At 24.9% G+C, this 26,154-nt stretch overlaps 1 protein-coding gene across 1 annotated transcript in view; it reads right to left on the bottom strand.

Annotated features, from left to right (window-relative positions):
• Window positions 1-26,154, bottom strand: part of LOC105363838 (uncharacterized) — a 46,467-nt gene that overhangs the window by 12,598 nt on the left and 7,715 nt on the right. The window contains exons 2-6 of the mRNA XM_011501637.1: window positions 24,736-24,844; window positions 24,325-24,624; window positions 21,043-21,270; window positions 20,102-20,483; window positions 17,956-18,115 (exon numbers count right to left, since the gene is read on the bottom strand). Of these exons, the coding sequence (XP_011499939.1) occupies window positions 17,956-18,115; window positions 20,102-20,483; window positions 21,043-21,270; window positions 24,325-24,624; window positions 24,736-24,844 (1,179 nt within the window). The remainder of the gene's footprint in view (window positions 1-17,955; window positions 18,116-20,101; window positions 20,484-21,042; window positions 21,271-24,324; window positions 24,625-24,735; window positions 24,845-26,154) is intronic.

Below are 26,154 nucleotides of genomic sequence, written 5' to 3'. Positions count from 1 at the left end.
TTATAAGTGCGTATTGTTTAAATTTGAAAAATTATCAAATGAATAATAATAGATAATCGAACGTTGCCAACATTTTATAATATATAATATATATATAATTTTTGATATATATATATATATATATATATATATTGCAAGAGCAATATTGCATATAAAACGTTAAAATAGCATTCCGACTACAGAAATATTGTTATGAATATCATTACTTTTAATATCAAAATAGAAGTCTGTAGCATACGTCCTAAATATTCATCGCTTGGCATCTTAGGCAACTACGACGACTCTTCAACAACGCTTCGACAGTTCTGAATTTCCTCTAAAGTTCAGTGAAGCTTGTCTCCTGTCATTTATCTCGCATAACTTCCGTAGTTAGACAATCCATAAAAATCGATGGTTTCAAAGTGCTTGGACCACTGATCCGAACTGCTCACGCGCACTCGAGACGCAACTGAATTTTGTACACGCATGCGTGAAGCTTTGCGAGCAACACTTTACCGACACATATAAGCAATTTTTAATTAACGAGAACACATACGCGCTCACATTCTGCCTATTTTACGTGGGCAATTAAATTTATGCGGACGCGAGGAAACATCGTCGACTTTGAGCTTCGAGCATACGCAACACCAATATCATTTCCTCTAATGTTTATGCATTATAATGTGTACATTAACTATGTATACGGATGCCACAGCGCAAAGTCGACTAGTGCGACAAATGCATGTTTGAGTGGTGTGAATCGATGTACTTATCGGTTCTTTCTTACACGTTACTATTAAGATTAAGAGAATAAATTTTTTAATTACGAAAGTTAAAATCCAATTAATTAAGATGGATTTAACTGATTTAACTATAAGCAGTAATAATTATTGGATCACTTTTTTTTTTTTTTTTTTTTTTTTTTTTTTTTTTTAAATAATTAATAAAACGATTACAAATATTAAATCAATATGAAATTTGTTTTACTTTCTTTTTACTATTTTTTTAATGGTGGTAAATTTTTTTATCTAATATAAGTCATGAGATAACTTTTACTCTGTTAATGATATTTAATAAAAATTTCCCATATTTTACCATTGTTAATTCTTTTATTAGTCTTTTTTTTTTTTTTTTTTTTTTTTTTTAATTTTTTTTAATTTTAATAGCAAACGTTGTTTTCATACTTCATAATTGTTATAAATTCTTATATATTCTTTATATAAAATAAAATTTGTTGAATTTAATGTGTTTTATATTCAATTCGATAGGTATAATAATATAATAAATTTATATTATTTTAATAGATAAGATTTTCATAGTATATCGTACATGATTGTGAATATATATTTTTATTAAATTACTATTCGGAGCAATTATAATGAAATAATTAAAATTTCACTTTAAGTTTCTAAAACTTAAACGAAACGATTTATTAAAGCAATAGAATTTCCCATAGGTAAAAATAGATACGTAACCCGATTTTTCATTGCGGTATTATATATATTATATCTTTGTATCATAGGTTCAATAGAGCATATGTTTCACCATTTATTTTAAAAAAATAATTGCAGTATGGTACATAGTTGCTGAGCGCATTTAATAAAACTTTTTATATTCTGATGGCGATCGTTAAAAAAAAAAAAGAACATACAATGCATAAAACTTCATCAATAAAGACATATATATATATATATATATATATATATATATTAAATAACATTCGTGATAATAAAATTTTACTGTAATTGTTATGATGTATTAATGTATCATCGAGATAAGTAAGTTAACTCGCGTATATTAGGTTCATTCAAAAAAGCCTGAGTTTTAGAAAAAAATTTTAAATACTTTCAGATTTGAAGATTAAAATTTTCATACGAAAAATTTTAATGTACGTTTGATACTTAATACTGAAGTCAATGGCTCATACTCGGTATTCAAATAATAAAGAAGGATAATTCATAACGACAATATGAATACTGTAAAAGAGTAATAGAAGGACGAGAAAACGGAAAAATAATAATTTTTAAATTGCTTCATATGCTTCGACTGTGAGGATGAAAACTTTTATTTTACTCGTATGGTGTGTCAATAATTTTGAATCGTAGACAAGTTGGAGCAATATATTTAAAAAAAAATTCTTAATTCAATTATCGAAAAAATTTTGAAAAAAATGCAATTATTATCATGACACAAATTTCAAAGATATATAGATTGAGACTAATGTATTATCGTTATTGATTTAATTAATTAGCAATTAGCATTTAACAATTAGATTGTGTATAAAAGTTTGTTGTATTACATGTTCGGTTCAATGTATTTCACGACAATGATATTATACAAAATAAATGGATATTAATTACTAATAATAATACGTAAAATTATGCTTAAAAATATATTTTCTTACGAATATCTGTAATAGATAAATTTACGTAATGTATTTATTTTTAAAAATAAAAAGACGGGAAGAACAAGAATGTACTGTGAATTTCTGGAAATATCGTCCAAATATTTCTATAATGAAACTTACATATATATTTTTAAAGTTACTAAATATTATTAAAGCTTATTTGTATTTACAATCTATTATAGTACTTTGTAAAGTTAAAATTATAAAGTTCATTATATTTATTATAATTCGGAGTTTAAGAAAATACTTAAACACAGGATTTGAAAATAGAACATAATTTTTCAATTTGGAAATTCTTCTTCGTTATGGATTGACAAAAAGATTATGAACGAATGCAAGTTAGTAACGAAAACTACAATATTTACTTTTATTTATTTACATAAATCTTTCTTATAATTAGGCATAAAATGTCGTGTTTTTAATTATCTGATATTAAATTTTTACTCCATCTGTTCTATTTTCATTACAGATTTCGAAATTCTGTTATTTTCGCGTTTTAATGAAATTTAATGAAAAAACGATGAAAAAGATTTTTTTTTGTCGTTGTATGTTATTCAATTTGACATTATAAAAGTTTAACGAATACAAAATGTATTATCAAGGTAAAGCAGCATATTTAATTTAATGTTGAAAATATCATTATAATAAATATTCGAGTTTTATATTTAAAATTAGGATAGAGAATGTAATAATTTTAAATTACAACCAAAGCGTAAAATCTACAATTCTTTTCATCATCTATAAAATATATTACATTATCTATATTATTTATTTATGTTTAATGATTGTTTTTATAATTATTACTTAATTATTTTTCTAAATAGATCGCCAATGACAGACATAATTTCGGTGATAAGTTATACATCATAATTAGATATTATAGAAATTATAGCAATAAATAGTACGATAAATTGAAATAGTTCTAAATAATTTATTTATAATAATAAAGTGTAACCAAACGTGCCAGTTTATCATTATTATTATTCCAGTTTATGCGATTTATAAAGTAATAACTGGGAATGTATTAAATTTCATCCAAATGATGAAGATCTCAATTAAACAAATTGATTGTAAGAGGCTAAATTAACATAAAAATATATTGTAATAATTTTTAAACATAATTTCGTCAACGTGTGCGTAAAGCGATAAAATAATCATAAATAAACATCTATTGCAACGCTACAATAATTGAATAATTTTTATTTGTTTGCGTATAATCGAAAATTTTAAATAATATACATTTGTAATGTTATTCATTTAATGTAACTTAACACAACCAAAACATAATAAAAAGACACAAAATTCCACTTAATTAACATTCTTTTATTTCTTCTAAACCAATGCATTATTCTTTTTTTTTTGTTTATTTTACTTCTTGTGTTTTCTACCTATCTACTGAAAAAAAAATCTACTGAATTTTACCTATACGTACTTCTTCATTTGAGTCCCTATCATTTCATAATCAAAATACGAAATAAAATATCTTGGCTAAAACTATCAAGGACAACACGTGACCATTGTATGAAAATAGTTATAGATAAATTATTATAATAAAAAAAGAAGAAGATAATTTCAGTAATAATATTTAATAGTAATATTTCTTTGAACTAAAAATAAATAAACATTGTCTTTGGAATACACTCTTCTTTATGATTATCTGTCTAACACTTCAAATTTCACCAATTGTTTGCGAATAATGATAAATTTGTTTAAATTGACAGGAGAGAACGAAATTTAACTACATAATTATGCTTGACAGTTGTTTCTTGATCGTACATTTACATATAATCGTTATTACTATCACAATCTGTTAATAATTTACATAAACAGAATAGTATATTTAATATATATATATATATATATATATATATATATATATATATTCATACGGAGAATACCGAATGCTTAAAAGATAAATTGTTTGATTTAATTATCCAACTTTATGCAATTCACTAAGATTGATATTAGCACAGGTAATTTGATATTTCTTAATTTGATTTTATAAAAATTCCAGCTCTCGTAACGCATGTGGAGAAATTCATTATACATGATTAGATTTTATATGGAATTAGATGGAATAGGAAATGACAGAAATTGAAATTATTTTAGCTAATTTTATTTAGCAATATCTTTCTGTCCTTTATCGATGAAGTGATTTTATTTATACGAGAACGGCAATTTATACGGCTAATTAAATTAGCGCTTAGGCGCCAATCGATGTCTCCAATTTTTTTTTTTATTATATAAATTCATATTTAATCTCGAGTAAATTCTACTAGTGTTGAGTAATACTATTAGGTATACTACTGCTGTAATTCGACTAAATTGTCCGTCTTACTAGCTTGTATTTGAATTCAATTACTCCTCATAATGATGAATCCTAATGAATAATCTGTCCAACATAACAAAATGGTATTTTATATATGTTTTATGTACATTGATATATGTATAATCATATTAGTAATAGTACGGATTATATCGTCCAATAATTTTCATTTCATAACTTATTTGATGCTCTGTAGTTTATAATGTATAATATAATATAACAAAGTAATTTATAATAAAATGGCATTTTGAAACAAAATTGTATAATTAAATATTTGATTTTTAAATTTTCAATTTTTATTTAATTAATATTCCAAAATATATTTAATCATACCTGTTATTATATATATATATATATATATATATATATATATATATATATATGTACATTTCGAAAGTCATACAGATTATATTAAATAATAAAATTTTTAATTCAAAGTTTTTTATTACTCTTTATTATATTTCTAGAGTAATATTTCACTGTTTTAGAATAGTTATTGTTATTACGGTTAATTTATAAAGTAAGTTAAAGAAAAATTATTTTTCGTTGGTGCTCTAAAAAAACGTTGTATGTCATAAACGAGGCCTTTATGGCTTCGAATATGTATTAATGTGATTATACATACGTTGCTTTGATAAAATTTCTATGAAGTTTTCGAGAGAGATGAAACTTGAAATGCATTCGCACAGTGAAATAATAACATAATTTTGCGCAGAAATTATATTGCACGCATTCGTTATTCCACGATATGGAGCTTTAGACTAGATATAAGCTATATACAATAGATTAATGTAGAAAATTGTTTTATTCTACCTTTTTTCGTTTCGTTATGCTTGCTTACATCGACATTTCAAACAATAAACAATAATTTAACAGTGTTTTCTAGAGTATTATTGCATAAATTCTCTCACCGGTACGATAATGCTTAATGCTTTCACCTAATCAGTGTAATACGCGATTAAACTTTAAAAGCATATTGTAGAGTGATAGTGGCCTTGGCAAATGTGGATCAAGGAGCAAACGAAAAATCAATTGACGTATAATGAAACGAAGGGTGAAATATTGCATTGGTGTGCATGTTTTTTTAGCACATACGTTTGTTTTAAAAATTAAAAATCAAGAAGCTCATTTGCTTATTTGCTTAGAAATGATTTAAAATATTTTATTAATAATGGATAAGTCTTTACGAGCCTGAAAATATTTTTAGATAATTTTTCTTCAAAGCTGTGTTGTAATATGCTTTGTTCGAGTATATCATGGATAACGAATTTATATGCAGGAAATTTATTCTAATTTTATATATTAGGCATAGTAAAGGGCATAGGATAAGTCTATTATTTTAACAACAGAACACGTAATAAATTTGATTTCGTTAATTAAAAAAGGTAATGATTAAATAAAGCTTTTAATCCAAATAGACGTTTATTTATGCTGATAATGTATATTAAAATCTTTTCAAGAATTATTCACAGCTTTATGATTAGAGAATTGTGCTAATTTAATAAATAACGTAATAAGATTAATTTAAATATTTCAAAGTTATTTCAGTTTATATTATTTAAAATGGTCAACAAAAGAAATTAATCGACTAATTATCGATACATCATATGCTCAATAATTGCTTCATAAATAATACTGTTTTCTTTAAATAAATGTAAAAGAGTGGAAATGGAGGAAACTCAATCATTTTTGTTAGAATTGAGGCAAACCATCAAATTAAATGAAATTATATACTCAACGTGTACGCATTATAACGGTTTCAAAAATAGTTCAAACTAATTCGAAAAAGGGCAAAGAATATTATACAATAAATTAAATAAAACGAATTAATGTAATTCAACATAGTACCATTTTTAATTTGAAACATTTAATGCAAGAATAGTAAGATTTATGATGAGACTATTTATAATAATTCAAATAATTTATTATTATTTCAATTTCATTAAAAAATATGTGTTAATCGATTTTGTAGAAAGTCCAGTGTAGAATATTTTTTTTAAAAATTGCACAAGGAATCTCGTAGTTATCGCTTTATTTTCACTACTATTAACAATTACTATGGACAATTGCTAAGGACATAGCTACGGGCAAATGTATGTATAATAATTACAAACTAAACACTATTGAAAAGTACATTACAAATGTTTGCTTAATATTAAATTGTACTTTATGGTGAGCATTAATTTATTATTAATTGATAATGATTTTTAAAAATATTTACAAAGTACATTTGAAGGGTAATTATTAATTTAAACTCAAATGAGCGAAAGTGTTAATATTAATACTAGAAACTTTTTATTTCTTGTGCAACTTTTACACATTTGGCGAATAACACTTATTTACTGTCGTAGCGTAGTATTGTAAAAAAAGGAGACAGAGACAGAGAGAGAGAGAGAGAGAGAGAGAGAGAGAGAGAGAGAGAGAGAGAGAGAGAGAGAGAAATGAACTATGTATATTTTATTTCCGCATGAAATGTATTAATATATTTCGTATTGATTGCATTGTATTCATTAATATAACGAGGAGACGAAATTTTTGACGATTTTCTCTGCTCGTGCAAGTAGACACTCTCGCGCTTAATGCCATTGATTCGCCTACATACCGAATTATCTGCCAAATTCTCTGCATTCACAGCATGCATCATTATAATAGTCAATGGACAGGCATTGATGTAAATTTCCGACTTTCCAGAAAAAAAAAAGCCGGAGTTGGAGGGTCCGACGAGAAAGAGATGCGCATCGAGTAGATGCGTATGCGCTAGGTGAGCAGGACCGAAAATGGGGAAAGTCGGATTTGGTCAGAGCGGTTACACGAGAAGCTCGTGAAAATAAAGCAAGAGAAAGATGCAGAGCACGCATAATGCAGTGGTAGTGGCCTAGTTTGGCGAAAGCAGCGATCGATAGTATATTCTTGACTTAGGGAGTTAGGATCGGCGGCGTATCCCAAGGCTTTACATGCATGGCCGTGTTCTGGAGGAGCAGCGCCAGCGATTTGGGAACAAGAAGGTGATTATTCATCGGTAACGAGAGACAATATTATGAATGTCAACACTGTTTGAGCTGACGTGGCAATTTTCGAGAAATCTTAAATTTAAATATACTTATAGAGCTCGCACAATCTATCGGAGCCGCGTTACTTCGTTAAAATGGCGAATATTTAATTTGAATACTAATGTTAATAATTTTCAATTACATTCTTCGTTGTATTAGTGTTGTATTAAAAGAATTTTAATTCGCGCCCTTGGCAATTGACGTTTTTAAGTAAGAAAATTTAATATATACATGCACTGCTTTTTAATTTAAAAGTTTGTAAGCAACTGATTTAATAATTTCATTCTTAATGTCCAAAGTTTCTTCTGTAATATTTCTTATTTGGTAGCTTCAACTGGTCTTTTTTTGTTTTCTTATTTTTTATGTTTTTATTTTCTTATTTTATGAAACTATAAACAATTCTAATTACGTCAGAACATACAAGTATATTAATTTGCATTTTAATACGCTCTAGACTTTAACTTTAATTACGTCTATTCACGTTTAATAAAATAATAAAATTATATGAGAAATTAAAAAATTAGTAATAAAAATGCATATCAAGAATATACATTGAAAATTAAACAATTTAGGAAAGTAAATCTGTTTGAAAGGTTTAGACGATTGAAGAGCAGCTTGTTCCTCTCTGAATTTAAATTTATAAAATCTCAACGTTTAAGTATTATCAGGGCATTTTTTGTACAAATGATGTTACAATTTATCCTTTATGGTGATTATGTATGCCTGGTTAATAAGCATTAAAGCTACTCTAGAAATAAATATTAATAAATATGGAGTAAGACGTACTGTTGATCAATAAATAATGAATCAATAAATAAAGAAAGAAGAATAAATAAAGAAGAAGAAGAAGAAGAAGAAGAAGAAGAAGAAGAAGAGACCAGTTATATCCAATATAATTTATAACACTTAAAATTCTATGGAACAGACTTTGTTGTATTACCTTTTATATTTAAAAATATAAATTATATCTCGTAAATTGATAAGCAGTTAATAGAATAAATTGCTTATCAATTCATTGCAGATTAGTTATTCCGTAATGCTCTTTGACCGTTCTCAGCGCTGTTCTTATAATTCTTTATCTCCGATTGAATATCATTAACGAAATGTTGCCTAAAAATTCGCGATATCTATGATGTATTATTATTTTATTGTTTAAAACATGATATAATACGTTACTATTTCGAAGCATATTCATACTTAATTTTCAAATTAAATTCTACGATATCGACGCTATTGTTAAAAATATAAAGACACACATTATTTTAGACATAATGATAAATAATGTTTTAATCGTTTAAAGATAACGACCACGTTCAATTATAATTAAAATTATAAATTATCGAGTAATAAATACACTGAACTAACTAATTAATATTGTGAAAAAGTAATTGAGAAAAACGGTCGGATAAAGAAATGTAAAAATAATTAGAAATTATGAAGAATCAACAGTTATAAAAGTAGAAGTTATTTCATTTTGAATGCCTTTCTTAGGCTTCACAATATTACGATGAGGGAGTCTTGAAAAGAAATGGAAAAAAGATTATTTGGGTCAATGCAGTTCATTAGTAGACGAGGATAGCGATGAGAAAACTCTCACAATTCTTCTATTTGTATTATTATGGTGATATCGATAAGGAGTTCGAATACTATAAGACATTTACAAAGGACATTTACGCAGTAAAAACTTGTGCAAAAACAATAAATAACAATATCAATATTTTATTAAGAATGTTAATAACAAGTATCCTGTATATTCAGTATTATTATTAAATTGTATTTTATTACATTTATTGTTTTATCGTGAGATAGAAAACTGTTTGGGGGGGGGGGGGGGGGGGGGGGGGGAAAGGTTCGAATAGGAGTAAAAAAGAGAGATAGTGAAAGTACGTAAGTGTTTCGTAAATTTTACAAATTTTACATAACTTATGAAATGAGCTGAACAAATTGACGAATAACGAGCTACTCTGTTTAAAAAATTATGTTGCTGTTTCACAGAGCTCATTTCATAAGTACATTTTTACTTTACGTGCGCGCGCGCGCACACACACACACAAACACAACAAGCTAATAATATTTTAATTAATAGAATAAACCTATAGTATTGTTATTAATTTTTAAATAATTTTTAAGTAATTTTTAATAAAATAAAAGAAAATCTAAATTTTACAATTAAATTCGCGAAAGGTAATTAAGACAAAAAAAAGAATAACGCAAAGCTTGAAAGTAAAGAATAATAAATGGAGGTTATTGTTATTTAACATTATCAAATTTAAATATTTAATTGAGCTTGCCTCATAAACAAATTAAAGAATTAATTAAAAAATATATGTAGAGAAACTTTAAAATATACATTGGTAATATAAAATATTCCAAGATCAATAGCTAAATTACATGATTCAGAAAAAATTTATAGTCCTTTATATATATATGAAATTATAGTTGTAAGTGAAGTTCTATTAAATACTTCAGAAATAAATTATCGGTTTTATCAACTGTGAAAGTAATAAGGATTTCTCGATGAATTAGTAATCTTTTTATTTTATGAACTTGAAAAGAAAAGTCAAATAAAGACAAATTGTCACCCCGCCCTCTCCACCCCCTTTTTATATTATTTAACGCATAATCGATAACTGATATTCTCTCGAGCTATTACATAGAATACTTATCTGACAAGTCTGCAATTTCTAACAAATAATAAAATTTTATAATTAATTACATTACGTAATTATGTAATTATCTAATTTTCACCCATAAACTCCTACCAAAATTCTAATTATTAATGTAAAATTTTTATATATCCTCTCATTTTGAATTTTTTAACCCTCTATTGTTGGTTTATTATATTCTTTTCATTTATTTTTCATTTAATTTATTGATATGCACATACATATATGTATATTTAATTTTCCCTCTAATTTTAACAATGCAAAAAAAGAAGAAAATTATTTCTAGAGAAATATCCTACTAAACAGCAAGAGTAAGTATATGTGCGAATGACAGATGCTTAGTATATGACTACGTCGACCCTCGTTTTTTCATTTTTCTCCTTCTTGCTTTTTTTTATTTTTTTATTTTTTTTTTTGCATAGTATTCATGCGCATCTTTAAAAGAAAGAATATAAGCACACACAAGCTGATTACAAAGTGGAACGGCGCCATGTCTCATAACCTCCTTCTGCTTTCTTTCCACATATATACGTAGTGAAAAGATAAGCTCAAAGATTTGAAAACTAGGTTTGACGCAAGTTCTCCCTCGAGAGTCTCGACTCTCAGTATATGTCCAGCTTATCGATCCACCGTTGTTATATATATATATATATATATATATATATATATATAGTACATTTCTTATAATATATATATATATATATATATATATATATATATATATATATATATATATATAATGATAATAATAATAATAATTCGTCCAAAGTACGCCTTTATTTGGCTTAGTTTTTGAGGATAGTGAGAATTATAAGATGAATAGTCACAAGGATTATACTTCATAACTAAATAAAGCTACCTTACTCAAGCAAACTATTATATCATTAAATCAAATCAAATCATACGAAGTCCTTCCTTTTAACTTTAAAACATGACATTGTAACATAATTTAATAATTATTAATTGGTTTTAAGATTATTTTCGACCCCTTAATTTTAAACTTATAAAGTCTTTTAAAAGATGGTAGAAAATTTATGCAAGAATATATTATATATATATATATATATATCCATATATATTATAAGAAATGTACTATATATTTATAGCTACTTTCTTTACCAGCTTCTTTATAAGTTGATAAAGATGAGCTTTTAATTAATCAGTAAAGGTAAGAGGCATTGCTCAGTATTTTTTCTTTTGCGACAAAAATTTGTACATATGGTGCCTAGACTACACGACTAGAATTCTCTCAGGTCATACATATTCATAATGCAACGAAAAATCAAATGTTCCTTTAGAATAATTTAGTGGATTTTTAAATATCTTATTAGTTGATAAAAAATATTAGTATAGTATTGGCGAACACTGCTTAATTGTATCAATTAATAGAAATAAATAAATAAATATATATATATATATATATATGTTTATAGGACAATAAATAAAAATTGTACAGTTAATGTCAAATATAAACTCAAATCTGTGATGGTTTATAAGAACGTGTAGTAAATTGTTGAATTTTGAAATTATAATTTATGTGATATCTGCTCAATTATAACGTAATATATTTCCCATATCTATAAAATTTTATTTGCGCATAAAAGATGCATTTTATAAAAAATAGAAATTTAATATTTAAAAATATTTTGTCTTTTTACAATGAGCTTATTATAATGAGAAAAAGATTTTATAATTTGAAAATATAGGTCATTTTAAATTAGAAAACAAATAAGATCATTTATGAAGAACCATAAATTTTTAATATTTAGATAAAATATGTGTTATTATTAAAAAATAAAATCTAAATAAACATTTACCGTTCGAATTATATAATATTATTAAATAATAAATATTCAACGATAATTACTTATGTTTAATTAGAGAAAATTTTTATTTAAATTTTTAATCATCAATTTATACTGATGATAATTTTTTAATGTTTCAAATAGACAAAATTTATTTCTAACTGCATTGTATTGATTATTAATATGTAAATAAATCTTAAATAATTATTACTTATAGATCAATTTGAATTTATTATAATACAGTTAATATTCAAAATGATACATATTTTGTATTTATTATAAAATAGTTTAATTTAAGCCATTTAAATCATTTAATTTTTATCTCTATGATATATTATGGGAAATTTACTATTTCTGCAAAGAAATATCTTCTAATAGCAGTTATGAATTTATAATAAGATTCAAATATCTGAAAGTTTATAAGAATTTATGATATAGTTATGAGTATTACGGTGCATATTGAAATTAATATGAACGGTTATTAGGTATTAGTGTCAATATAAAAAAAACTAATTATAATATATATGTACATAATATAAGGGTGATGAGAATACCAGATTTGTTAAAAAAAATCGAAGGGAACTTTTAATCAACCTTGATTTAGAGAATTATTTTTCCTTAGAATTATCACTGGCTTTCCCGAACAATAACGTCTATCTCAGAAATTTAATTTAACAATTTTTCAATCGAATATTAAATTTGTTTAAGTTATGTTATAATAATACTTAAAGATACAATTTATATTATCTTAAAATAAATAAGGAATCCTTACGAAACAAGGATTGTAAAATTATATGTAGTAAGAAAATAGGTTAATAATCACTAATCAAGTGTATGCAAAAATATTATTGAAATTTTGTATTTTGCTATATTTTAATGTAATTTGCAATGTCGACATTATTCAGTTAAGAATGTTTTTGTATGCAAATTATAAATAGTAAAAAGATTTAAAAATTCTACATATATAAAATATGGAAAAAATTATAGGAAACCTTTTACACAATTTAATAAATGAATAATTATAAAATTTTAATAAACATACGTCTTTTATTAAAAGTTAAATGGCTAAAATAAAGAATTAAAAAAAAAAAATATTATTTACGATAAATCTCTTATTCTGCAATAATTTTTCAATTCAAGCATCTCATTGGATTTTCTCCAAGTTTTAAATAATAAAATTTTATTTACATATTTCAAGCTACAATATTCTGAATAAATCACATATAATTTTCACTGAATAATCTATTATTTTTACGTTGTTTCATAAAATTCTATTCTATTCGATAAGAAAAAATTACTTATGAGATTATTCAAATATTTTGATTACTGGTAGAATACATTTAACTTTAATTATCGTTCGCATTTCTATTTTAAAATAATTGAATAATATTCTCGTATCGATGTTTCAACGAAAAAATAAATCATTAATCAGATAAATAAAATACTACAAATTATTATAAAAACGCCCTATTCGGGAAAAAGATTTTTCACAATTTTTTAGCTTCTACTTTCAAATTTGAAAATTGAATTTGGATTTATAATCAAAGTTATACATAAAATAATACAAAATATCTCCTTCAATAATTCATATGCGAATTACATTCAATGTATCAAAATATAAAAATATATATATTTTCGTCTATTATTTTATGAATTTTATAATGTACATTATAAGCGCTTATAAACATTTCATATAATTATAATATCTACTGAATTTGGTTATTGTTTAATATAAATATATGTTTGAATAGAAAACTTGGACTAAAAAGCATACAAGTTTTTTAAATTTTAAAAATAAAAATTTCCTAATTTAGTTTGAATATTGAATATTGTGGTATTATAATATAAAAATTTGGGATTTGGAATTTAGGTAATTATATATATATATATATATATATGTAATTAGTAAAAACATTTTTTGACATTTTTACAAATTACTCAAAGGAAAATTTTAAATAACTCACAAATGGCTTTAATAATAAATCATAGTATTATTTGAAATTACGATGACAGTTGATGAGAGCTTATCATTCATTTTCTTTTATTGTTTCGTATTTTATTATAATCGTAATTAATAATAATATAGTTTTCTTATGATTTTATTTTAGCATAAAGCAAATTGTATGACAAATTTTGATTTATCAAGTTGACCAAATCTATTTATGTAAATTGTAATTATTGATGATAATTTTTTAATGTTTCCAATAGACAAAATAAATACTAGACAAAATAGATAATTTCTAATTTCTTAGCGAACATTTATTTATTTTTCTTAACAATGACGTTCAAATTTTTTATCTGTACTCGCAAATCAAAGAAGATTATCCTAGTTTTTGTGCCAACCATGGCTTCTTACTAAAGCGGTTATTTACTTTTTAATTTGAATTTTCATCTAATGCAGTTTATTCGATAATCGATACTTCAAAAAGTAATTATTATTTTATCAATATCGAAGCCACTAAAATATTTTATTCAAAGTCCTTTCTTTGGATATTTTTTTTAATTATAATACAAATTGAGAGGAGCTTTAAGATCAAATTGTTATGTATATTATTTCAAAATTTCATTAAATATAACATTCTTATAGTAATTGTATAACATCCATTTTGGGATTCGTAATTTTTATTTTTTATACAATTTCACACTAAACTTTGTTAAATTACACTAAACAGTATATCAAATACAATAGCCTTTACATATTTATTGTAGAAATTCAATTTAAATCTTTAAATAATATTCATATCAATATACAAATTAAATCCTGATCCTTTTAAATTATTTCATATAATCATCTAAACAAAATCTGTCATGCCGTATTCATTTTATATTTATGCGCAACGTGTGCGCGAATAGATTTTTTTTATTTGTTTTTTCAATAAAAGCTTTAATTATATGATTAGTTTTTTGCTAGATTTATGAAAATAAAATTGCAGCGATAATATAGATAATGAGTTATATATCCTATGCTTACATATAAAGGAAATAATTTATAGAAAGGTGAACTTATTTATTATATGAATTAACTTTAAGTAATTATTACTGAACGAAGATACAACTTTTGAATAATTTTAAAGTTTATTTTTTAATAAGTCTAAAATTTATTAATTAGTAATTAATATGTCGTAATTATAAAACATTAATTGTCAAAAAACATTAATTAACTTATGGCATGGAAATGGTCTGACGATGTTACGATGCTCGAATGTCTGAAAAAGTACGGTGACCGCTACATCGATAATTCAAAGAATTTCGGGAACGCTGACAATGTTTCTCTGTCACTTTACTATACTCTGACTATATATCGTACATTTTAAGCTATTTTTATGTTTATCAACTAACGAATTTTGACCATTGGTGATAATAATTTCTTTTAATCACGATGTGATGCATAAATGAATTATGATTTGGTGTGTTCGTAAACCGTATCTCTTCAGAGCGACTGCTTATATTGCAATAATGTTTTCATAAAAGTACAAGAAATGCTGCTAAGAATATTACACAGAGAATCAACATTCTCATAATCTCAAGAATTTCAAAACTTACAGAAATGTTATGCTAGATTATTATTTGTAGAAAAACAGTACGCTTATAATTTTACAATATTTTTAATTAAATTTCACATATTGAAAATTACCGAAGACAAAATACGTCACGGTAAGTTAGTTCTATTTCAAATGATAAATTTACAGAATACAGAAACTATGAATTGGATGCAAAATTAGAAATAACTGTAAATATTAAATAATGAAAGTTTTATAATAAAGGTTGAAAAATTTTTAGGTCGGCTAAAATCAGATTGCACTGCAAACAAAATTTGGAAATATCAGAAATAAAAAAAAAAGATTAAATTTTTAATGGAATTATTTTAAAATACATTTTAAATACTTTAATGGAACATAAAAAGAATATTAAAAACTATTGAAATCTTGTATTTAATCGATACGGTACCCATGATTTTATCTATACGTAAATTGCAAAGAAAATTAATAGTGAAATGATTTAAAATTTTAATATTGTATAACTTTTTTTTATCTACAACAATTTTTCATCAACCACCATTACGATAAAGAAGAAAATTTTAAATAAACATTTTATTTTATAATTTTAATTGAACATTCCAAAACATTAGGTTTTTAAAGAAATATTTTTTTATAAATTGAATTTCAGTTTAAGAATAATATAAAATATTGTGAAGTAATATATACTTAAATACTAATATATATAAGTATATATATAAGTAATATATGAAGTAATATTTTAAATCAATGAATGTTCATTAAAAAGCTGATATAATATTAAAATACTTTAACTAATAAAAACTACAATAAGTCAATGTTTTTAATATTTTAAAAAATGTAAAAGATAATAATTTTAAGTTATTAAGCAAATTAGTATTCTAGGTCTCGCTGTACATATTATCGATAATGTTAAGTTATTAGAATATTAAATAATAAATCGTATTATAAATGAATTTGTATTTACACATTTATAAAAAAGATACGAAGTTCCAAGAGGAACTTTACTATATAGGAATAATTTTGATAAATATGTACTAAATTAATAATCAGTAGCTCTTCCTAGTTTCATTGATACTTTAACAATCGAATGTGCTTATTTATGTCAAATTATTGAAAGCCTAATTAATTTAATTAATTATTTCGTCCGAAACAATCAGCCGCCATTCTATCAATCAGCAATAAGAGAAGAAGAATCTGAGTGTCTATTTTGATATTACACTCGTTAATTTATCGATTAATTTCGCGAGTGGATGAACAAAATAAAATGGCAGAGTGTAATAAATTTAATCAAACAAGCCTTTATTTTTCTCTTCAATAATTTAATGATAGATATAAATAATTAAGTAACAAATACTACGTTTAAACAGTTTGTTAAAATTAAAATCTATGTAATATTAAATCAAACATTGGTTGAAAATGATAATATTCGATGGATGAAAAACTATTTCCGTTTGGCTAATGTGTTATTTAAAATTATAAAATTATTATTTAATGGTAGACGAAAATTGGATAACTGTGCTATTGTGCATAAATGTAAATATTTGAGTTTTTATGCTTTTGAGTTCGAATCCCAATTATATATTATAAAGCATTTTTTTTTTTTTTTAACGAAACTGTTTCTCAAGAAAATTGTTTAAATTAAAAGTTTAGGCGTGTATGATGCAAATCGTTTATTTTACATAATAATAAAAATATATAAGTACTTTCGATCTGGAATGACATTAAAAATTTAATGAAACTCAATTACTTGATTTATATATAATATAAATGTATTTGATTACGTATTAAAAAATGGTATGCATCAAATAACGCATCAAATTTATTGAATATTAAATTGTATTAAATTTATAATTGTAACGGATAGTTTAAATACATTGTTCATGTAAAAGGAGTTTTTCAATTTATTATTTATTACCTTACTGAATTTTACTTGCATTTGATATTTATGTTTAGTAATGTCATCAATCCTTTTATAATATTGTTATATAATTATTGAAGATAGATATTGAATTGTCATATTAATAGTGACTTTATATATATATATAAAAAAAAAAAAAAAAAAAAAAAAAAAAAAAAAAAAAATGTAAATAGAATAGTTATAGCCCATTTATTAGCAAAATTTAATTATTTAAAATTGATTTTATGCGCACTTGTGGTTATTTTGCACTATTTATACATTGATTATAAAATGTAATAATACTGACCCGGTGTAATATTGGGAAAAGTGTGCCCAGGTAATATTGGTGGATGTTCGTCTTCTGGCGATCTCTCAGATGCGTAACCTTGATCTTGCGGTTCCCCACCTGTCGTCAGCTTGTGCAACTTTAAGTCAACGCATCTTTCTTGTTTATGTTGCTGTTGATGCTATTTTTAAATAATAAATAAAAGCACATGTCAATACATAAATAAAAATGCACTTTCGAATGATTTTAATGAGATTTGATATTTATTCGTGGTAGTTCATTACTTAAAATTGTTCGATTAAACAAAAAACCTTTTAAAAAAATAATGATAAAAGAATTAAAAAAGTCTTTTTTATTTCGTTTGAAAATTTAGTAATAGGCTTTTGTAAGATGATTATTTATTTGTTAATTATGTATAATACAATGTATGTCAAATGTTATAATAATTATGTTTATTAGTGAAAAGAAAAACATTTTATTCGAATTAAGTTTATTATTTAGAAAATTATAAAATAAATTGTTTCATTCGGGGCTTTTTGAGTACGAATAAGCTAATAACAAAAAAAAAAAACAAAAAAATGCGATGCATATACAATAAGATTAAATTTTGAACTGATAGCAACGATCTTTCATTTAATCATGTAACATTTCTCTGATAAACTTTTTAAATAATTTTGCCGTTATGTGCGTTTTATTTTGCATAAAAATTTTCTTTTTGATAACGTGGCATGAAATGCGAAGTATTTACAATATTCTATTTTACACGAAGCTAATAACAAATTGAGGATCACTCTTTAGCTGATTGTTATAATTAGCCTATATTTGGTTTATTTTAAAATAAATTTATAGAAATGGATAGAAATAGTCGTTATTGTAATTACTGAGACTGTTTTGTTTTTTATTTTCAGAATAACTTTACTCACTTAATAATGAGATTTTGATATTGGCTATATTTCAGAGAAATTCGTCTCACTTTTGAAACTACTGATATTCCAATTATTCCACTCACTTGTTTGAGATACACTTCTTTACTACTAAATTTGCTTATAGGTCTACTTTTATTTTAATGTCTGTCTGTTTGTACTTTTATTTATACGATATGCGAGAGTGATTTATTTTATCAATTAAACATCTCTACAACGTAGGGCAACCGTTTCTCAAATTTTGTCCGGACAGCTAACTAACTTCAAATTCATATTTAATATCGAAAAATGAGCATAGAAGAAAAATTATTCCATTCATTTTCTCATAATAAAATTGAGTTTTGAAAAATTTGCACTTTCAAATTTTGTCCCTAAATTACCTTCTCATTTTTGCTTGTCAGATATCATGTTGAGTGGTGAATATTTGTCGCCTTTACGTATTTATATCTATCATTGCAACCTTATCTCAGCTCTTCTATGACATAATATTTATACAACGCACACTTTATATAAATAAAATCAAATAAACTTTTTATGAAATAAATCGTATATAAGAATAACTTTTGTTGATTTGTCGTAAACAAGGCATATATATATATATATATATATATTTAGGCAAACCGAATCATATTTTTAACATTGGATTTAAAAGATTCATAGCAACATAGCAAAAACATTAAAATTTAGCAATATACTCATCGATAATTATAAGAACTGTTTTCAAAGTATCCATAGTCATCTAATCTATTTATTCCTTGATTTATCAAGTATTTAACAATCTATTCTCATCTATAAATCAGCCTTATATTTATTTATATTCATCCTCATGCTCCATTATTCATGCATATTACAAATATCAACCATTTATTTATTTTATTACACATATTTATATTAACAAACATGATATTATTTACGATAAATTTTAATTAATCGTTTGTTTAATAACGTCGTTCTTTAAGCGAATTACATTTATAAATATTTTTGTGCTTTCGTCAAGTGTTGCTGTTATTTCAACGACTTTCATTATGTAGCAAATAAAAATTACAAGGTGAATAAATCAATATATTACCCAACAATATCTATTTTATTATGTTATTCTATTTATATATATATATATATATATATATATTTATAGCAAGGTGAATTGTTAAGTAAATATGGCTGATATAAATTGACTGTAGTGTTTGTTACTAATAAATAACCGAATAAGCCATATCCCATTATTTACAAGTAAAAGATCTAACCGTATGTGGCTGGTGTTGCTGAAGATGATGCTGGCGATGCTTCATTAATTCACAGTCAGGTTTGTGCACCATCTTGAATAATAATTCATCGTCAATTTTATCAATGGAAATACGACTGGCACGTGTCGGCTTATCTCCCAGTTCGCCGAGAGACGGAGCACTGCGCTTCGTTGAATCTTGACTTCGTTTTGGCAATGTCGCCAAGACGTCAAGTTCAGCGCTTCGATGAGTTCGACCACGAGACAAAGTACTGGAATTACGTCGCCATTCATAGTGACGACAGCTACCACTGCCACTACAGGTACCAGCATCCGAACCACGGCTTTTACGCATCGACTCGCTCTGCCGACATTTTGCTAGATCAGCACCTTCCAGTCGGTACCTACGGTCGTTCAGTTTACACTATCAATATTCCTCTAATTCTTCGCTATGCCTATGTTACACAATGTATATGGCTTCTCGCGTGTCAATTTCAAATGGCTTTTACCAATACTTTTGTCATTTCTTTCTATTGCTATTTACAATTTAACAATTTGTTAAAAATTTACAATGAGCATTTTCGTTGTTTTGTGCCAAGTACTCTACAATTCGTTCCAGCTCATTAATTCTATTGTCAGTTTTTAACATTCTATTTTATCAATAAATGAAAATCTATATCTGAATTCATTTCAGCATTATAACAAATAGGGTAATATGACTTTTAACGAATGCTTATCATCGGTACATTTATATCAAAAATATTAATTCTATTCGTAATCTCATGTAAAGCTAGTCTTTATTTAAAATTAAATGCCGTCGCATAAATATAAATTCTTTATGATTAGTTAATATATACGGATGTTAATACATACGGCTATGTTAATAGCTTAATAATAATATTCTTTTACGGATTAACCAAACGGATACAATTTATTGTTATTAAAATACATATTAATGCTTACTTCCAAGGATCTCCATCGAGTGATTCTTCCGATTGGCGTTTTGCTAAATCTAAAGTATTTGTCGATTCACCCGTAAAGTGTGTGGTGTCGGCCCTTTTTTTATGGGGCAAAGTACCACCAAGATTACCACTGATGGTGTCGGTAATTATATTATTATTCTCACTTGGATCATCGTCTAAAGAATCCTTCCCATCAAGATGATTTGGCAGTGAACCGCAAAATTTATATCTGTTGAAATAATAAGGAAGAAGAGAAATTATTATTTTTATCCTTATTATTATTTAAGATTCGCTAATTTAAACGTCAATAAATTATTAATAATTAAATATAATTTAGAAGATTTAGAAATTAGAAATTAGAATAAAGATTATTTAGAAAATAATAGTGCTCCGAAAATATTAAATAACTATAAAAATATGTTTATTTTCTGTTTTACATTAAAATTATAATTAATTAAATTTTAATTATAATTAAATTTGTTATTAGAAATTAGATTATTTATTTTATACATTAACTTAATTCAGATGGATAATTCAAATACTAAGATACTTTCATTATCAAAATGGCAAAATTTATTTATTTAATTTTCAATTTTATTATAATTTAGAAAATTTTCAGTTAAAATGTTTGCAATAAGAGTATGTAAAAAAGTAGTAAAAGTATTGATTACCCTTTATATTTATTAGTAAATTTGTGGCAAATAATATTCAAAATATAGGACATTATCGATAATTTATGGTATTCCTTCATGTATGATTTAATATTATTATGATAAACATTAATGATGTTTAAGCATTTCATGTAATGTGATAAATTGCAAATATATACTATCAAACAGCATAGTCAAGAAATAAAAATATAGTCATAAATAATTAATATAGTATTATAAATTATAAATGATTTTCAAATAAATAAATATTAATAATTTTTATAATGTATAACAGCATTAAATATAAAAGAATTTACATTAGCATGAAAAATAAAATTCCAATATTTATTTATTTTTAAAAACTCTGCACTATATTTTATATTACCTAATTTTTCTAATGTTTAAATAGTAATGATAATATCATAATTGAAATTCTATAAATAAGAGAGCATCGTTTTGAAGATTTTCTTTTGTTAAGAAACGATCGTTATTTTGGTTAAAAGTCCTTTGACATTTGAAATTTATACTTTTCAAAAATGAACTTTTCCAAAATAGTAGTAGAAAATATTCGACTACGCAATAACTGTTTTATCATAGTTTAAATGAAACAACAAAAAGTAATGTGTGCTAGTTGAGACAAAATAAAATATGCTATTGTTATCCAATACACTAACGATATCGCTTGTTAATCAAAAGCAAACTTGTACAGACGATATCTAATGATTCACGTGTGATCTGTATCGATGTCACTTAGTGATTTTGCTGATAAATGCAACAGGCGTTTAAAGAATAAATTAGCGTGAAAAATAAATTTACATTTTACTGCATTCATTGCCAATTTGTTCTTAGCGAGTGTTTTTATACAATTTCGTATAATAAATGACCAAGTCCATATCTACATAGGAATATATATATATATATATATATATATAATTTAATATAGTTTGAAATTTAATATAAAACTCGTTGTGTAAATAAAAGTAAGGAAAACGTTTGTTATGAATAATTAAAATTACAGCGGCAGATTATAGGAATAGAAGAAAAAAATATAATCTATTCTTACTACAAATTTTAATACATAATGAAATTTAATATACATAATCAAAAAATTTCATTAAATATGTACCAATTAGTTTCTAATTCATCCGATAAATCCACCACATAAAAATATTCCAAGGGATAAAATAAAAATAATTATATTAAAATGCTAATTAATTGTACGTATAACTGCAGATATTCATCTTTTTATTGAACTATTCTATAATTATGATTACTTTGTTTTTTCCTCGAGTTTTCTGTCATTGATTATTGTAATGTGAAAAATACAATAAAGTTGAATTTTTATGTAAATATGTTTCTCAGTTAAAAATTTCTATCATAAAAATATATTATTATAAGTCAAACATTATTAATGATATTTAGATTAAATTTACTTTTTCGTCTAAACTCTATTACCATGGAATATTGATAAAAAATAAATAAAATTTTAACGAAAATTATCGCTAGTAGTTAAAATTAATTTTTATTAAAAATTACAAATATAAAATTTCAATTTTTCTTTATCATTTTAGACCGTAGTAAATTAATAATAACAATAATAATAATAAACAGTAATAATAATAAGAATAATATATAAATATATTTTTATTTCCTTTTTAAAAAAACAAAGGAGGCATAATAAATGAAGTCTTATTGTTATTATTATTCGCCTATTTACTTCGAAAATTTTCGTGAGATTTGAAAAAAAAAAAAAACAAAAATAAAATTGAAGGCGGTAATATTGATCTTTTGCTAAATATTATTACCGCGTCTTATAATATTACACGTAAATATCGATGATCAGCTCCATTTAATAATCTCGAACTAACGACTTTCAATTTTAGTGTTCGTTTTAATATCGTTAATCACCCAGGAATTATTAGCGGAAGTAAAATTTCCATGTACATAATATATCGAGAGTTGATGTATAAAAGTCTCCTCAACTTTTAAACTTTATGATAAAACCAATTTTATGGAGAAACGTAGTACGATGTTAATGCATACATGCGAGAGAGATTATACTAATTTTACTATTATAAATTCTTAGTGCAATGAATAGATTTTACAATGAGTAAAGTAATATTATATCGTGTTATTTTTAAGAAATTTTTATTTTCATTTATACTTTTTTCATTTTTAACACAAGATTTTGACAAAAAGTATCTTTTCTATTATAATTCATCAGCTACTGAAATTTACACATAAAAAAAAAATTACAAATAGGAACAAAATATTATAATGAAAAATAAGCATTACAAATACATAATGATAAAAGTAATATTAAAGTTGCTGTTATTGTATCTTTAATAGTATTAATTCATTAGGAATTATCACATTTTTCACAAGCTTATATATGCCGATTTCTTCATAAAAGTATATATATTAATCAACTGTATCGCGTCACTTGAGCAATACTAGAAATTATAAAATGTATATAACTTATAAGGTGGCATTAGAATTCCATCTAAATATTCCTAGTAACAGAGGCATATTCATTCACTTGACAAGTATTGCCATTAAACTCAACTGATACCCGTGAATGGCGTCAATGGGACAAAAACAAACGAAAAATATAATATTTCAATTGGACAAACCTGTCTTTGGACGATCTCGTACAGGGAATGGCTAATTTGCTGATATTGGTGCCCTTAGGGTCGCAAAGGTTTCCCGAAGACTGAGCTCTCCTCCCATTCAGTCCCTTGCCATTATGCCTACTTAGGTTTGAACCCATATCCCACGGTTGGGCTGTCCCTTCTACCGCTGCTGCCTCATCATCGCACTCCACTTGATTCTCTTTATCTACGTAACTTGAAAAGTCACACTGCAGCAAACGAGGCGGAGGAGGCGCCGGGTGCCTTGGCCTTTTCGCCAAGGACGAACCTTCCTGTTTCTGTCGCCGATGTTGATCATGTATCTGTCCCCACTGTTGCTGTTGCTGCTGATGATGATGCTGACGACGATGATGATGATCTTGGTTATGGTGGTGGTGGTGGTGGTGGTGGTGATGAAGCTGATGCTGACTGCGACAGGTCGCGGCTGGACTGTTCAGCAACTTCCAGGAATCATGAAGGGTCGCCGACGCCGGCGAGACTACACCGAGAACCACCTCCTCGCCTGCAACGTAACCATTTTATCCAAATTTACTGAATTTATCTTAAATTGATTTTCTTTTAAAAGAGAATTCTTTTATTGCATTCAAATCTGAAAAGTCGTATTCGCATTTTATAATCGACGACTCGTATTATTACATCAAGTAAGTAATATTCTTGGGAGAATACTGTTAAACAATTTTGATTTAGTCTAACATTTAATCTTTTATTTTAACAAAATGTATTTGTATTAATTGATACAAATATAAAAAGAAATATAAAAATGTGTAGATAATAAGTAATAATAGATGATAGATAATTTTTACTATACATGAATGTAAACTAAAAGAATATTATTTTCATTTAACATTTTGCGTGGATTTATTGATATACATTTCACTATTTCATGCTCTCTCTCTCTCTCTCTCTCTCTCTCTCTCTCTCTCTTTCTCGCTGATTCACTATTTTTTAATTTTTAAGAGGTTTATTTAAAGTCATATATAAATATTTACTTTTAAACGAGTCACCTATTACAATAATAAGGCATCTACAACATTTAAGAAAGGAAATATAAATAATTAAATATTTTATTTATATGCATATAATCTTGAAAAGTCAAGAACGACTTATTTTAAAGAAGAAATAAAAAACAAATGAGCGATACTTTTAATAATTATAAAAATAAAGATGAATATGTACGATGTTTTGTAAAATACTTTACGAAATCAAATTATCTTTAAGTATGCTACGGTGTTTTACGAATCTGAAATAACAAATTTCATTTGAAATTCTAGATTTAATTGCAGTTAAACGAATGTAGATTGAGCTGCAAGGAAGGTGATGTATCGTTTTTGACTACTATAAATAAATAAATAAGCAATACTTCTTTCAAATAAAATTTATACATTAGTGGAGCACTCAGATCTGTAATAAACTTTTAATAAATATATATTATAATACGTATAAAAATATTTGTTATAATATTAGTCTTCAATATATATATATATATATATATATATATATAGGCTGATTTAGGTTAATCGTGTTTAGAATGTGTATGTTAAATAATGCGAAATAAAGAAAACGTATTTTAAAATAAAATAAAAATTTTTTCTTAATATCGATTGGGTGGGTTTTAACTATTGTCAGCATCTACGGTATATATATGACAGAAAGAATAATAACAGAAACATTAACGAATAATTAATCTAATTCCATTGGTTTATAATATTTCTAAATCGTTAACTACAATAATTACACTCTTAATATTATTTTTATGAATAAAATGATAGCTCAACTATTATTGTCTAATGCATATATGATAATTTATTCAAT

This window comes from Ceratosolen solmsi, unplaced genomic scaffold (genome assembly GCF_000503995.2).
Source record: "Ceratosolen solmsi marchali unplaced genomic scaffold, CerSol_1.0 scaffold28, whole genome shotgun sequence".
Classification (NCBI taxonomy): Eukaryota; Metazoa; Arthropoda; class Insecta; order Hymenoptera; family Agaonidae; genus Ceratosolen; species Ceratosolen solmsi.
Note: the sequence above shows the minus strand (reverse complement) of the source record. Positions and strands in the feature narration are given on the sequence as shown.